This window comes from Callorhinus ursinus, unplaced genomic scaffold (assembly GCF_003265705.2).
Source record: "Callorhinus ursinus isolate GAN/ISIS: 27379988/994484 unplaced genomic scaffold, GSC_fseal_2.0 scaffold25, whole genome shotgun sequence".
In the NCBI taxonomy this organism is placed as follows: domain Eukaryota; kingdom Metazoa; phylum Chordata; class Mammalia; order Carnivora; family Otariidae; genus Callorhinus; species Callorhinus ursinus.
In genome coordinates, this window is record NW_027397087.1 from 9,906,461 (window position 1) to 9,923,360 (window position 16,900).

A 16,900-nucleotide genomic window follows, 5' to 3' on the forward strand; every position below is an offset into this window, starting at 1 on the left:
GGGTCATGATCTCAGGGTGGTAAGTTTGAGCCCCAGGTTGGGCTCCACGCTCAGTGTGGAGTCAGCTTGAGATTCTCCCCATCTCCCTCTGCCCCTGCCCCCACCCACACATGTGCTCTCTAAAATAGATTAATCTTTAAAAAAAAAAAAGATGTTCTGGGTGATGGACATTGGGGAGGCTATGTGCTATGATGAGCGCTATGAACTGTGTAAGACTGGTGAATCACAGACCCGTACCCCTGAAACAAATAATACATTATATGTTAATAAAAAAAAGATGTTTATAGCAACACTGTTTACTATAAAAAAATAACAATCCTAATTACATTCCCCCAATAATAGGTAAACAATTAAAATAAATTACAGTTAAGTATTATATACACAATGTTTTAAAAGAAACACCAAAAACTGAATGCATAATTTTATATATTTTGCTTTTTCCATATAAAAGTATACCATGAGAATTTTTTTCTTTCACAATTTTTTAAGCTTCATTTGAAAACATTTATTTCTGATTAAAGGGGATGATTGTATGAATATAGGCTTATCTCAGAGATCATACAGGTTTAGTTTCAGACCACTGAAATACAGCAAACAGCATGATAAAGCAAGTCAAATGACTTTTTTGGTTTCCTAGTACTTATAAAAGTTACATTTACACTATACTGTAGTCTATTAAGTATCTAAATTATTGTCATTATATCTAAAAAATGATGTATATACCTTAATTTAAAAATACTTTACTGTTTAAAATGCTAACCATCATCTAAAGTTTCAGTAAGTGGTAATCTTTTTGGTGGTGGAGGGTCTTGCCTTGATGTTGATGGCTGCTGACTGATCAGGATGGTGGTTGCTGAACATAGGGGGTGGCTGTGGCAGTTTCTTAAAATGAGAAAACAGTGAAGGATATATACCACACTGACTGACTCTTTCATCAACAATTCTTCTGTTCCATGCAATGCTGCTTGATAACATTTTATCTACACTTGAACTTTTTTCAAAATTGAAGTCAATCCTCTCAAACCCTGCCAGTAATTTATCAACTATGTTTATGGAATATTCTAAATCTATTGTTGTCATTTCAACAGTCTTCACCAGGAAGAATGTCTCAAGAAACCACTGCTCACCCATCAAAAGCAACTCGTCATCCATTACAGTTTGATCATAGATTGCAGCAATTCAGTCATGTCTTCAAGCTTTAGTTCTCTTGCTATTCCTACCACATCTGCAGTTATTTTCCTCCAATGAAGTCCTGAACCCCTCAAAGTCATCCTTGAGGGTTGGAATCAACTTCTTCCAAATTCCTTTTCATGTTTTTTCCTTCTTTGCATGAATCATGAATGTTCTTAATGGCATCTAAAATGATGAATCCTTTCCATAAACTTTTCAATTTACTTTGCCCAGACCCATCAGAGGAATCACTATCTACAGCAGCTGTAGTTTTATGATATGTATTTCTTAAATAAGACTTGAAGGTTGAAATGACTCCTTGATCCAGGGGCTGCAGAATGGATGCTGTGTTAGCATCAAAACAACATTATTCTTATTGTACATCTCCATCAGAGCTCTTGGGTGAACAGATGCACTGTCAGTGAGCAGTCACATTTTGAAAAGAATCTTTAATCTGAGCAGTAGGTCTCAACAGTGAGCTTAAAATATTCAGTAAACCATGTTGTAAACAGAACTGTTGTCATCAAGGCTTTGTTGTTCCATTTATAGAGCACAGGCAAACTAGTTTTCATGTAATTAAGGGCCTTAGGATTTTCAAAAATGCAAATGAGCACTGGCTTCAACTTCAAGACATCAGTTGCATTAGCCCATAACAAAAAAGTCAGCATGTCTTTTGAAGCTTTGAAGCCAGGCAATGACGTCTCTCTGGCTATTAAAGTCCTAGATGGCATCTTCTTCCAATACAAGGCTGTTTTGTCTACATTGAAGATCTGTTGTTGAGTAGAGCCACCTTAATTAATGATCTCAGCTAGATCTCCTGGAGAACTTGCTGCAGCCTCTACATCAGCACTTGCTGCTTCACCTCCCACTTTTAGCACTTTATGTTACAGAGATGGCTTCTTTCCCTAAACCTCATGAACCAACCTCTGTTAGCTTCCAACTTTTCTTCGGTAGCTTCCTCACCCCTCTCAGCCTTTACAGAATTGAAGAGCGGTATGGCCTTGCTCTAGATTAGGCTTTGCTGTAAGGGAATACTGTAGTTGATTTGACCTTCTATCCAGACCCCTCACACTTTTTCTATATCAGCAATAAGGCTGTTTTGCTTTCTAATCATTCAGGTGTTCACTGGAGTAGCACTTTTAATTTCCTTCAAGAACTTTTCCTTTGCATTCACAACTTAGCTAACTGGCACAAGAGGTCTGGCTTTCAGTCCTCACTCAGCTTTCACCATACCTTCCCTACTAAGCTTAATCACTTCTAGCTTTTGATTTAAAATGAAAGATGTGTGCCTCTTCCTTTCACTTGAACACTTAGAGGCCATCGCAGGGTTATTAACTAGCATAATTTCAATACACTTGAGTCTCAGGGAATAGGGAGGCCTGAGGAGAGTGAGAGAGACAGGGGAACAGCCAGTCAGTGGAGCAGTAAGAACACACACAACCTTTATCAATTAAGTTTGCTGTCTTGTATGGGTGCAATTTGTGACAGCCCAAAACAATTACAATAGTAATATCAAAGATCACTGATCACCATAACAAATAAAATAATAATGAAAAGTCTGAAATATTGCGAGAATTACCAAAATGTGACACAGAGACATGGAGTGAACAAATGCTGTTGGAAAAATGGTACCAACAGACTTGACACAGGGTTGCCACAAACCTTCAACTGTAAAAAGCACAGTATCTATAAAACACAATTAAGTGAAGTGCAATAAAATAAGATATGCCTATATATTATTTGTTGTAACTCACTTTCCTTGCTTTAGATAAAGGAAACATTTATCTATTTAAATATAATCTTTAACAGTGGGTGCTTGTTTACTTTGAGGAGAAAATGCAGAGGTTAGCTTCAGGTTATTTTTAAAAAATAGTACTGGGCACCTGGGTGGCTCAGTCATTAAGCGTCTGCCTTTGGCTCAGGTCATGATCCCAGGGTCCTGGGATTGAGCCCCGCACTGGGCTCCCTGCTCAGCAGGAAGTCTGCTTCTCCCTCTCCCTCTGCCTCTCCCCCCACCTTGTACTCTCTCTCTCTCAAATAAATAATAAAATCTTAAAAAAAAATAGTACTGTATTATGTTCTTTTTTTATATCTACTTTTTTTAATGTGTCCACAAACATTTAAGTTCTACTCTTTTTTTAAAAAATATTTTATTTATTCGACAGAGAGAGACACAGCGAGAGAGGGAACACAAGCAGAGGGAGTGGGAGAGGGAGAAGCAGGCTTCCCGCTGAGCAGGGAGCTGGATGTGGGGCTCGATCCCAGGACCCTGTGATCATGACTTGAGCTGAAGGCAGACGCTTAATGACTGAGCCACCCAGGCGCCTCTAAGTTCTACTCTGTTAACAAATTTCAACTACACAATACAGTGTTATCAACTATAGTCACCATGTTGTACGTTAGATCTTAAGACCTTATTTATCTTACTGTAGGTTTTCTTAAGGGATAAACTACGGAGAACCTAGAGATCATGAAGAGTCACATTACACACAGCAGAACAAACAGTTCAAAATTTCAACTTTGTTATTTTCTTGTTCTCAAGTTGTTTTGGACTGTTCTGCCACTAAAAGTTTTTCTTGGTCCTGTCTTCTTCACACAGTATCCAATCTTCGGTCTGTCCCCTGTCATTACACTCTTCTTCCTCTTCTCTTGAGCAACACATATCCCTTCTTACCTCTTCCAATCTTTTTTTTTTAATGGCTTTTTTCATTTATGAAGTGTTTTATTATACAAAAGAATATATACAGAGTATAGGTAAGTTACAAAGTATAACAATGAAATGAACACCCATGAACCCAGCACCCAATCCAAGAGAATATGAATACTGCTGAAACTGCCTGTGTGACCATCCAGAGTCCCATTCTCTTACCTGCCCTGGAAGTTAATACTCACTTGTATTATGCTTATTAGTCATTCACATGCTTTTCTTTAAAAATTTCATCAGACATACAGGTATTCCAGAGAGATTCTATCAATATATTCTCTCATCAAAAGTGTTCTGTCCCTTCACACTCACATTTGATGGGTAATATTTTTTTAAAGCTTATAGACATCATCTTTTATTAGTCATAAAATAGCCCATCCTTCTGATGACTCAAAGGTTCCTGAGTAAACCATGTAAGCACCTTCTTCTGTAAGAAGAACTCTGCAAAACCTCAAGATGGTAAACCTAAGTATGTTCCATAAAAGAGTGCTTTGTGGTGGTGATGTAAACTGGTAAGCTTTAAAAACTTAAAGGTAGCTTGATGAAAAGGTTTCCAAAATTTAACAAACAAGTTTTTACTAGTCTACAGAAAAACCAGAAAAGGAAGAAATGTAGTGAGCTCTTTCACAGAGCTACATGGATACAATTTAAAGGACTAGCCTTTATTCTGGGATTATCCTACTTTCTTGGAATTAAAATGTCTTTTCCTTTATAAAATGATAGGAAATGGCAGGTATATTTGGTTGCTGTCCCTGTGTCCTTTTTAAAATTAAAATTGAACTTATATAGCCAAAGAAAAATTTGAAAACCCTATGTCTCATCCAAAGCTTTTGCAAATTGTACTGACCCACAAAATCCCAAAGCTTGGAAAGCATAAGCTTAGAAGTCTTTAAATTTGAGGAACTGGAAAACTTTGGTCTTAAGACTTTTAGCATCTTTCCCTATTAGTCTCCCAGAGTAAAAATGAGAAGAAATTAACAACTTCCTCCTGTCTCTACTTTTGGCATTCTTTCTTTGGTTCTCCACTGTAAGAAATACTATAATTAATGGAGGTGATGAGGAAATATGGAAATATGGAATAAAGTTAACAAATGCTTAACTCTATAAATCTCATCAGCGATTAGCTTTGTAATCTTGGGAAAACATTTTAACCACACTATATCATAGGTTCCTCTATCTGTTTATTCTTGTGCACAATAATAATAATACCTATAATCTATATCTATAGCCCATCACCTCCTGAAATAGAAGTGGTAATGTTGAGGCCAGTCTCATAACATGAATAGCGCTTTCAACTCTATGGAAGACACAAACATAACTTCAAGATATTATATACATTTACACAGGACCTTAGAGAGTGTTTTAACAAGATGTTAAAGAGAACCATCAATAACATCAACAACATCTAAGTCCAGAGTATACAAAGTATACAACCACTACAAATATTTGAGAAATACATTTCAGCTCAAAATAAAGTTGTCTAAAATGTAACAAGTAAGGAAAAAGCCCTCAATCTCATTAGTAATTAGCGAAAATTAAGACCAAAATGTGATACTATTATATACCCACCAGACTGGCTAAAATTAAAATGACTGACAAGACCAAATCTTCCAAGAATGTGCAGCAATGGGAACTGTCACATACTGCTGGAGAGACTATAAATTAGTATAACCACTTTGGAAAACAATGTGACATTATTTATTATAACTAAAGATTCACATACCCTAGAACTCAGCATTCTATTCCAGATATATACCTTAGAGAAACTACTGGACATGTGTACCAAAATACACAAATAAGAATGTTCACAGCACAACTCTTCATAACAACCCCAAACTAGAAACGATCTACATATACAGTAAAATGAATAAAGACAACATGGATTATTGAACACTATAAGATCAATGGACAAACTACAGCTATTAAACATAATACTGAGTGAAAGAAGCTACTCAGCAAGTAAAAGATACAGCATGACTCTGTCTATATAAGCTCAAAAACAGAGAAAACTATTCAGTGTGATTTGGGTGATAAACTAAAAGAGAAATCAAGAAAACCATTATCACACAACACAGGAGATCCAACGGGAGAGAGAAAGACTGTGATCTAGAGGGGATAAACAGGAGGCCTCTGAGAGCTGACAATGCCTATTCTTGACCTAAGTAGTGGTTACACAGATGTTCGCTTCATAGTTATTCTCTAAGTTGTTCATATGCCTTATACAGTCTTTTGTATAAAAGTGATATATCTCACAAAAAATTTACAAAGGGCTGCCTCTTGAGGTAGTAGCTCTCCTATCATGTGTTATTTAACCAAAGCTAAATGTTCATGTATCAGAGCTACTGCAGCAGGAATTCGAGTACTGGTAGGAATTTGAACTAGATGGCCACCAGGTTCCTGCTAATTTAGAGATTTTATGGATCTATTTCCATACCTTGTAACGATGATTTTTATGAACACTATTCTGGAAGCAGTCCATACAGAGCACACATGTTGGGTCAATTGCACAGTCCCTGAAAAAAATTAAAAATTAGATCCCAAAATTTAGAGGATGCCAATGATGTTTAAGGTATGACTATAATATAATGTGAATGAGTTTCCTGTGTGGTGCACAAGCTGAATATGAAAATGTCTCAAAAACTAAATTCCAAATAATTTTAGCCATATTTGAATATATAGGTTTGGTTTTGATTCTTAAATAATCCTCATTACTTTGAGCTTTTACCTGATTTCAGACTGCTAAGTTGCATATTAAAGTTAGTTTTGTGACAAATGATTAGCTGTTTTTTCCATTATCTGTCATCATCTTACCCTCCTGCATTTATAAACATATTTTCACAAACACTGACTGTTCACTGGTAAATGAGGCTTGAATAAAGACAAAATTCATTAGAATGTAAGCAGCATAAGGGCAGGAATGTTTCTTTATTTTGTATATTGTTATGTCCTAAGTACCTAGAACAGTGCCGGGCACATGGTAGGTATTCAGTTAATATTTATTGAATGAACAAAAAAAACTCAATCTCTCTTAATCTCTTCCCTAATAATAACTCTTAAAAGTCACTATCTTATTTAACTTTTTCAGGAAAACATTAAGAGCAACAAAAATTGGTGAAAAGTGCAAAATCAACTTTTAAAATATCTAATTTAGAAGAGTCGAAGAGATGGAACTGGCAAGTTAAAAAGTGATTTTAAAGGCTATTAGGAAATAAAGATTGCCTAACTATACTCTTGAAAATATATATGATCTACTGACCTATTTAGAGCAGAATTTCTCAACCTCAGCAGTACAGACATTCCGAACTGGGTAATTACTTATTGGGGATAGAGGAGACTGTCCCATGCTGCAGGACGCCTCAGCAGCAACCCTGTCCTCTACCCACTAGATGCTAGTACCATTGCCCCAGTTGTGACAATTTAAAATGTCTCCATGACACTTTTGGAGAAGTGAGATCTACAAATGTCTATTATGCTGTAGCTGAAACTGATTGGGCTTCAGCTAAAATATATATAAAGAAGATAAATAAACCTTACTACCTATGTAGCAAAATAGTACACAAAATACAAAAGCTGCCTTTTTTCCTGAGACAAGAACAGGATAAAGATACTATGTTCTAAACAACTGTTAACTACATGTAAACCAGGGGCGCCTGGGTGGCTCAGTCGTTAAGCGTCTGCCTTCGGCTCAGGTCATGGTCCCAGGGTCCTGGAATCAAGCCCTGCCTCGGGTCCCTGCTCGGCAGGAAGCCTGCTTCTCCCTCTCCCACTCCCCCTGCTTGGGTTCCCTCTCTCGCTGTCTCTCTGTCAAATAAATAAATAAAATCTTAAAAAAAAAAAAACCTGCTCTTACAAAGGACAAAAAGCCTATAGCTGCTTCCAGTTTCCCTACCAATGGCTTTTTCTACTGAACTGAATTTCAACTGTCCCTACAGGTCCACAATCCCCCAAATCTCACTTGGTAGCAAAAACTGACCTGAAATGACATAAGACTACAGACTTTATTTATACCACTTGCTGTGAATATTCATAGATTTCTTACAGAAATGCTATGTTTGATGATAGGATCCTGCCCTGACACTGCTGGAAAAGTGTTCAGAACTCTGAAATACACCTGGCCCTAGGGTTTCAGATAAGAGTATGTGGACTATATTATAAACAAGGCAAAAGTCCATCTCTTAAATACTTTTAGAGAACAGAAAAGTGAGACAACTGTTTAAGTCATATACTCACAAACAAGCTATATAAGCAAAAACAGATTTATAAGTGCATAATAAGAGGAAATTAAGTATGATTAAGTATATTATAAATAGTAATACACAAAATAAAATACACCATAAATAAGTACAAAATACCAAAATTGAAATTATAACCAATCCTAAAAATTTCTAATTCTTACCTACAAGAATATGTTGTCTCTCCACTTTTGAAAACCTTCCCACAGAGTTGAAATGCTCCACTGTGTTTCAATTTCTCTAAGCAAATATCTGGATCTTCTCCAAATAAGTACCATTCCAGGGGAGTGAATATGGACATTTGTATGCTCTCCTCCTGCTTTTCCAAATCTGGGTCCATTTCAGCAGAATAAATTTCTGGCACCAATTGTGCCAAATGGTGCAAGAAAGTAGTATAAAAATCAACTTGCTGATCCCACCACTGAAAGAAAAGAAAACAAAAATTAGGCTTTGTTACAAGTTTCCTCTTAAAGATGTAGGGGGATAAATATTGGCACAATTCTGTAACTTCAGAGAAAGTGATTTACAATATATTATCTTATCCCTCACCAAAACAAAAGGAAAGTGGGTAATTAAAAAAAAATAGCCTTGGAAATAAGTGGTTGCCCACATACCACATATACCTGGAAAAAGAAAGAGCAGCTGTATTGGATGAGAATTACTCATTACTCCAAGAGGAATGGGCAACTCCTGGTCTGTGAAGACAATTCTATTACCAGTCATGTGCTGTACAGACAAAGCATTCCCCAGTCTTAGTTTAATTGTTTTAAGGAACCATAACATTTACTGAGAAATAAAAATGAATGAGTGCAAAAGAGTTTTTAGAATGCCAAAAGCACTAAACATAAAAGAAAATGGGTAAATTAGACTCATCAAAAAGTACACCTAAACCCTTCTGCTCTTTAAAAGAAACTATTTCAGATGGCTTATTTGTACATGAAAACATGTTCAACATCATTAGTCATTAGAGAAATGCAAATTAAAATGACAGTGAGATACCCTTACACAACCTATTATATTAAGGTGTAGATAAAAAATAAAATATAAAACTAACAATATCAACAGGATCCAGAAAACTGGAAAAGGAAAATGCTGGTAGGAACTGAAAATGGTATAGCCACTTTACAAAAGAGTTTGGTAGTTTCCTTACAATTAAACATATACTTACCTTATGACCCAGCAATCAAACTCTTAAGAATCTACCTAAGAAATGAAAACTTATGTTCACACAAAAAAGTATACACGAATGCTATAGCAGCTTTAAACTGCCAAAACCCAGAAATAACCCAATTGTCCTTCAACTGGTGAATTAGGAACAAACTGTGTTACAGCCAAACCATGGAATACTGCTCAGCAATAAAAAAAAGTAAGTTATCAATACATGCAACATCAAAATCTATTATTGTAAAAGCAGTCTAACTCAAAAGGCTATGTATGCCTCTTAGCAATTGGGGACATGTTCATAGTGACAGCATCTGTGTGAACTGAGCAGAGCTCATCTCTGTGCCAAATTCCTGATTCCCATCATGGGGTTTCATAGACACTATATGCAGGTTTCAATAACACCACCATTCCACTCTTATCTTCAAACAAGACAGCTTTCCAAGTATCAAGAAATGCCCTGTTAAAAAAAGACATTTGGGGATTACTCATTTGGGCTTAAATGTGAGGTATGATTACCCTAAACCACCCAACCAGCCCAGCCTGACCAATTCTCGATGGCACTCAGTAACAGCAAGCTTAAATGAACAGAGGTAAGGGAAACAGAAGGTTGAATGCACAGATCTCTACTATCAACCCAACAATGGCAATTTAGTTGCACTTAACATTCTTCTAATTAAATTAATATTATTCATTTGAAATGGGCTAGCTATGGTATTTCATGTTTGTCTCACAGTTATGTAAAAACTGGCATTTATACATAGTTTTGTATTTGTTCACATTAAAGTTATATTCTAAAAAAATAATTTAAAATGTTAAAGGCTATGTACTGTATGATTCCATTTATATGACATTCTGGAAAAGGCAAAACTAGTAGCAAGACAAAGGACTGCACAGTGGTTGCCAGGGGTTTACTACAAAATAGAAGTGAGGAAACTTTTTTTTTAAGATTTTATTAATTTGAGAGAGCAGGAGTGGAGGGAGGCACAGAGGGAGAAGCAGACTCCCCTGCTAAGCAGGGAGCCCAACACGGGGCTTGATCCTAGGACCGTAGATCATGACCTGAGTCGAAAGCAGACACTTAACTGACTGAGCCACGCAAGGCGCCCCTGAAGTGAGGGAATTTTGGAGTGCAATGGAATTGTTCCATACCTGTATTATGATGATGGTTACACAACTGCTGGCAAATATCAAAACTCACAGAATTGTATAATAAAAAGTTATTTATGTAAATTTTAAAAGCAAATTTCAAAGTACATAGTTTAAGAGATAAAAAGGAGAGTCACTGGGGTGCTGGAGTGGCTCAGTCGGTGGAGCATGTGACTCCTGATCTCAGGGTTGTAAGTTTGAGCCCCATATGGGGTATAGAGATTACTTAAAAATAAAAAATCTTTAAAAAAAAAGTGATGCCAAATAGTCTCAAAATATCTCCCTGAAGATACTTATTAACTATAAGGGAAAAGGTAAAAAGTTTAAAGTAGAGAAACCCTGCAGATACCAACTTAACCAAGTGATTAACATAAGTATCACCAGTTGTAAGAATAATGATACCAAAAATCCCTGAATATGATACACTGAGAAGGCTATGGTATCACTTTTGTGTTATTTTTGCCAAAAATGCATAGCCTCATTATAATCATGAGAAAACATCAATCCAAACTGAGGAACATTCTACAAAATAATTTTTCAAAATTCTTCAAAAATGTCAAGGTCATGAAAAACAAGGCAAGAACAAGATACTGTTACAAACTTGAAAAGACTATGAAGAAAATAAGACCCTATCACAGACCAGAGGCAACAAAGGAGAAATAACTAAATGTAATGTGAGATACTAGATAGGATCCTGGAACAGAAAAATATTTAATGTCAGTGGGAAAACTACTATAATTCAAATAAGGTCTATAGTTTAGTTACTATCAATATTAATTTCCTGTCCCTGATAATTATATTATGGTTATGTAAGATGCTAACATTAGGGAATGCAGGTGTGAAGGATATAAGAGAACTGTTTCTGCTATTTTTACAACTTTTCTGTAAGTCTAAAATGAGTTCAAAATAAAAAGAAAAAAGAACCAAAACTGAAGATGATTATTTACTAATATAGAAAGCAATTAATAATATACAATTTGGTAAAGCAGGTTACGAAGCAGTATGTATAAAATCTCACTGTGGCTAAATATTTTATATGAGGGGAAAAAATCAGGAGGAATATACACCAAAATGTTAACAGCAGTAGGTAGTGAGAGTTCGGCATATTTTCACAGAATGTGTACATTTGCTTACCTAATATGAATAATAATCTTAGTGATATTTTCCATATTTGGGGGAATTTTTTAATTGTAAAATTAAAAATATTTTACTAAAACCTTAAAAAAAACCATCTATACCTTCCAGTATTCTAACTCCCAACTTTTCTAGGGTACGCACAGACCAACAACTTGTTTCCTCCACAAATCCAGCAACTGTAACTATGAAATAAAGAATACCTAATGTTCTATGGTATACCTAAGGTTCTTTTCTCCAAACAGTACTAAATAAAAAAAAAAAAATCCTGTATGTTTACTGCTATACACCAAATTAAAAATTTTTCTGTGTTATCTAATTATGGAAGGCACAGAATTAGTTCAAGTTTTTGAAGAATACTTTGAAGAACATGAGAAATCTGACAGTCACCAAAACCTAAGGGATCTTCTGGTTCAAGTCTCACATCTTATAAATGAAAAACATGAGTCACAGAGGGAAGTAAATTGTCTTTTCCAAGACTGAATAACCAATTGGCATCAGAGTCAGGAACAGAAGTTAGATATCCTAACTCCTAGAGTTCAGTGCTCATTATACTCAACCAAATGTAAGTACACAGTACTTTTAAATTTACCCTTAGACTAATCAATTTCATTTTTTTAATTTTATTTTATTATGTTATGTTAGTCATCATACATCATTAGTTTTTGATGTAGTGTTCCATGATTCATTGTTTGCGTATAACACCCAGTGCTCCATTCAATACATGCCCTCCTTAATACCCATCACCGGGCTAACCCATCCCCCCACCCCCCTCCCCTCTAAAACCCTCAGTTTGTTTCTCAGAGTCCATAGTCTCTCATGGTTCGTCTCCCCCTCTGATTTCCCCCCCTTCATTTTTCCCTTCCTACTATCTTTTTTTTAACTAATCAATTTCATTTTAATCATAAAACAAAACAAGAAACATAGTTTTGTCTTCTTTTTATTTCTTTCCTCCAAATGAAGCCTCTTCACTAACATCTGCCTAACATTCCTGTGTACTACTAAATATTCTTAAATTGTATTTTCTGTCATTACATGTCTTGGTGTGAACTTATATTTTATTCTTATTTTTTTAAAGATTTTATTTATTTATTTGATAGAGAGAGAGAGAGAGACACAGCGAGAGAGGGAACACAAGCAGGGGGAGTAGGGGAGGGAGAAGCAGGCTCCCCACTGAACAAGGAGCCCAATGTGGGACTCAATCCCAGAACCCTGGGATCATGACCTGAGCAGATGCTTAACCAACTGAGTCACCCAGGCATTCCAGTGTGAACTAATATTTTAAAATGTTATCTTTATACTGTTGGTTGATTTGGGCAGAATGTCTGGGTATTGATGCCTTAAATGCCCTCTCCAGGGATCTTACCGCTAGCTCTCCATCCTTCCATCCCCACTGGGAGTTATTCCTTAAAGTTCATCAAACTCAAGGCACTCCTCTCTGACTACTACACTGATCAGCCTAAGAAAATTTCTCTCCCCTGTAACTCCAATACAGCACTTACTGAAGGAGGTACTCATTCAGTACCAATACCTCTGATTCATTCAGTACCAATACCTCTGTCAGATAACATTAATTATCTTTATATGTGTACACCTAGCCTCTTCACCCAGACTATAAATTCCTGAAGGGAGGAACACCACCTTCCAAATTCCTGTATCACCACAGGCCCACCACAAATACTTAACAAAAGTTCTCTTGGGGCACCTCGGTGGCTCAACTGGTTAAGTGTCCGACTCTTGATTTCGGCTCAGGTCATGATCTCAGGGTTGTGGGATTCAGCCCCACATCAGGCTCTGTGCTCAGTGAGGAGTCTGCTTGAGATGCTCTTCCTCTCCCTCTGCCCCTCCCCCCTGCTCGCATGCTCTCTCTCTCTCTCTAAATAAATAAATAAATAAATAAAATCTTTAAAGAAAAAAAGTTCTCAGTCATTGCTGAATGTTATAGATTTCTTGCTAGAGAGAACAAAGCAAATACTGACATTAAGCCTTCTAAAACTATAGAATTCTTATAGGAGATAAAGTATAATTTCACTCTTTCATGAAGACTTTTTCCTAGATGACTGCCACATCTATGAAAAATCTTTTTCAACTAAGATTTGATTTTGTTTCCAGATAAGAAAAACTACACAGCATGTATTTTACTGGGTGACATGTTCAGGAATTATTGGTGCCTGGAGTAGGCTTGATTTTCTTATTTATTTGTTTGGTTGTTTTAATATTTTTACCCACTTCAGATAATAAAATTAAGAATTTTATTTTTTATTTTTTTATTATGTTATGTTAATCACCATACATTACACATTAGTTTTTGATGTAGTGTTCCATGATTCATTGTTTGCATACAACACCCAGTGCTCCATGCAGAACGTGCCCTCTTTAATACCCATCACCGGGCTAACCCATCCCCCCACCTCCCCTCCCCTCTAGAACCCTCAGTTTGTTTCTCAGAGTCCATAGTCTCTCATGGTTCGTCTCCCCCTCCGATATCCCCCCTTCATTTTTCCCTTCCTGCTATCTTCTTTTTTTTTTTTTTTAACATATAATGTATTATTTGCTTCAGTGGTACAGGTTCTGTGATCCAACAGTCTTACACAATTCACAGCACTCACCATAGCACATACCCTCCCCAATGTCTATCACAAAATTAAGAATTTTTAATTTCAATGTCCAGAAGGAAAAAAAAAATTTTTTGACATTTGGAGTTCAGAGAAGGTTTTCTTAATTGACTGTTCTGTAAAAACAAGTTCTCAGAACATTTAAATTCCCAAACATTCCAAACATTTTCCTCATCCCTATGGAGATTAAGATATGTTCTCAATTCTGACCCAGGGACTTGGATGCCCGTTTGGGAACACCATTCTGAAAAAGGAACGTACTTTTAGAACGTTCTTTTTGTTCAAACCACAACTTACACTTCCTTAGACAACTGCTGACATCTACAAGGCTTCAGATTCCCTGAAACTCTTTTTCCAACTCTTCTGTTTTAAAGTAGTAACATAATCTAGAGGCTCTAGGATTGTTCATAGCAAGTACTGGATGAGTGTAATCGGAGTATCTACAGGCATCAAGAAATCTTTTGGTTATACAAAGTTTTTTTGTAATACTATCTGACAAATTCATAAAGTTTCATAAACACAAGCAAACAATAACAGCAAAACTCCTAGTTCCACTGCATACCCCATGAGGAATCCTATCTATAACATATCTGATTAGTTCCCTAAGCTTGTCTGAACACTTCCTTTCAGCCAATGTTCATTCTTACAGCTCATAATTAAGCCAAAATCTACTCTCCTGTAATTTTTATCCTATATTACCTGAAATCCATACAATTTACTCTGTTCTTTCATTGAACAACCTTTCAAATAAGAACTATTAAGTCTCTCATTGGTCTCTTTACTCTGGAGCCACACTGGAACATAGAAACTAAAGAAATCTGTCCATCCCTAGAAATGACATTTGGCCATCCCTAATGCCATGGTATTCAGACTACTCTCTATGTTGATTACTCTTTTATGGAACATGCACAATGTGCCTCTGTATAGAGGAGTGGGACTGTTTCTTACCTTCCTTATCCAGGGTACTTAACTGCTCAAAAAGGTCACATTCTTTTTTCTGGCAGCCACATCATATTATGACTTATAGGTTTGCAGACAACTAAAACCCTTAGGTCAATCACATATAAGAGACCTGGTCCTATATACAAATACCTAGCCCAAGGTATAAGACTGTACTTTCACCACAATTAAATTTCACTTTGTTAGTTTTGATGCAATATTCAGACTAAGGAGATTTTTTGTATATGTGTCCTATAACGTATTTCTTATCTCTGCCAGCTTTGTGTTGTTTGTAAATATGATAAGTATACTATGTCTTCATGGCATTGATAAAATAAGCCAGGGTCAAATATAGAGTCATGTGACAAATAAGTCCCCTCTCTTTTCTTTTAAGATAATACACAAGCATACTGTCAGAATTTAGTTTTTAAAAGCATTCTGTTCCTCCTAAGTCATTCTCTTCCTTTTTCTTCTCTGATCATAGGTTCATGCTCCAATTTTCTAAGCTTTCCTTGAAATCTTTGGAACAATGAAATCTGCTTTCCTAAAGTGTGAGGTACACATCTCATATCCTCTTTCTACTGTACTGAATATATATTTGCAAATGGACTAAAATCCTTTCTTAGACTACAAAGTAGAGTGTGTGTGTATATAAAAATAAATGGATAAATTAAAAGATTTTTCTTCCTGTTCTCAAGTCATTCTAGCTTACCCATAAATACCAAAAGTTCAAAGGCATTTTTAAAAGTAGTCCATAAAGACACAGTTAAGTGGTTAAGCCCCACTCCTCCAAACAAGTCAAATAGACTTTGTTCTGAAGAATGACATTAAGTAAACTATTAGAAGGAGAATTATTATATTCAAGTGATTAACAAGACTCCATCCTGGACAGGGCCTATATCATTCCCGGATAGCAAGTAGGCACTTAGGGAAGCACAATAACTCTTCTAGAGTCATTCAGTAACATTTATTTAGTACAGCATATTTCCATAAGCACTTAGTCTATTATAGGGTGCAACTTAACATTGAAAAAAAAGGCTGTACCAAATGCTTTAAAAAAAACCAAACTCATCAAATAACAATTGTTTCTTCAATAGGAGGCATGTTAACTCAGAATACCTTAAAAGAACGCATAGGAGTTCACAGAAAATCACCTGGGACTAAAGAGGTCTTAATATTTTGTCTTAACATCCAAATGGCCAACAGACTCATGAAAAAGTGCTCAACATCGCTCGGTATCAGGGAAATCCAAATCAAAACCTCAATGAGATACCACCTCACACCAGTCAGAATGGCTAAAATTAAGTCAGGAAACGACAGATGTTGGCGGGGATGTGGAGAAAGGGGAACCCTCCTACACTGTTGGTGGGAATGCAAGCTGGTGCAACCACTCTGGAAAACAGTATGGAGGTTCCTTAAACAGTTGAAATTAGAGCTACCATTCGATCCAGCAATTGCACTACTGGGTATTTACCCCAAAGATACAAATGTAGGGACCCGAAGGGGTACATGCACCCCAATGTTTATAGCAGCAATGTCCACAAGAGCCAAACTGTGGAAAGAGCCGAGATGTCCATCAACAGATGAATGGATAAAGAAGATGTGGTATATATACACAATGGAATATTATGCAGCCATCAAAAGGAATGAGATCTTGCCATTTGCAACGACATGGATGGAACTGGAGGGTGTTATGCTGAGTGAAATAAGTCAATCAGAGAAAGACATGTATCATATGACCTCACTGAGATGAGGAATTCTTAATCTCAGGAAACAAACTGAGGGTTGCTGGAGTG

At 36.2% G+C, this 16,900-nt stretch overlaps 1 protein-coding gene across 1 annotated transcript in view; it reads right to left on the reverse strand.

Moving 5' to 3' along the window:
- UBR1 (ubiquitin protein ligase E3 component n-recognin 1) overlaps nucleotides 1-16,900 on the reverse strand; it is a 133,201-nt gene that overhangs the window by 109,868 nt on the left and 6,433 nt on the right. The window contains exons 2-3 of the mRNA XM_073876909.1: nucleotides 8,271-8,527; nucleotides 6,309-6,387 (exon numbers count right to left, since the gene is read on the reverse strand). Coding sequence (XP_073733010.1) covers nucleotides 6,309-6,387; nucleotides 8,271-8,527 — 336 coding nt within the window. The remainder of the gene's footprint in view (nucleotides 1-6,308; nucleotides 6,388-8,270; nucleotides 8,528-16,900) is intronic.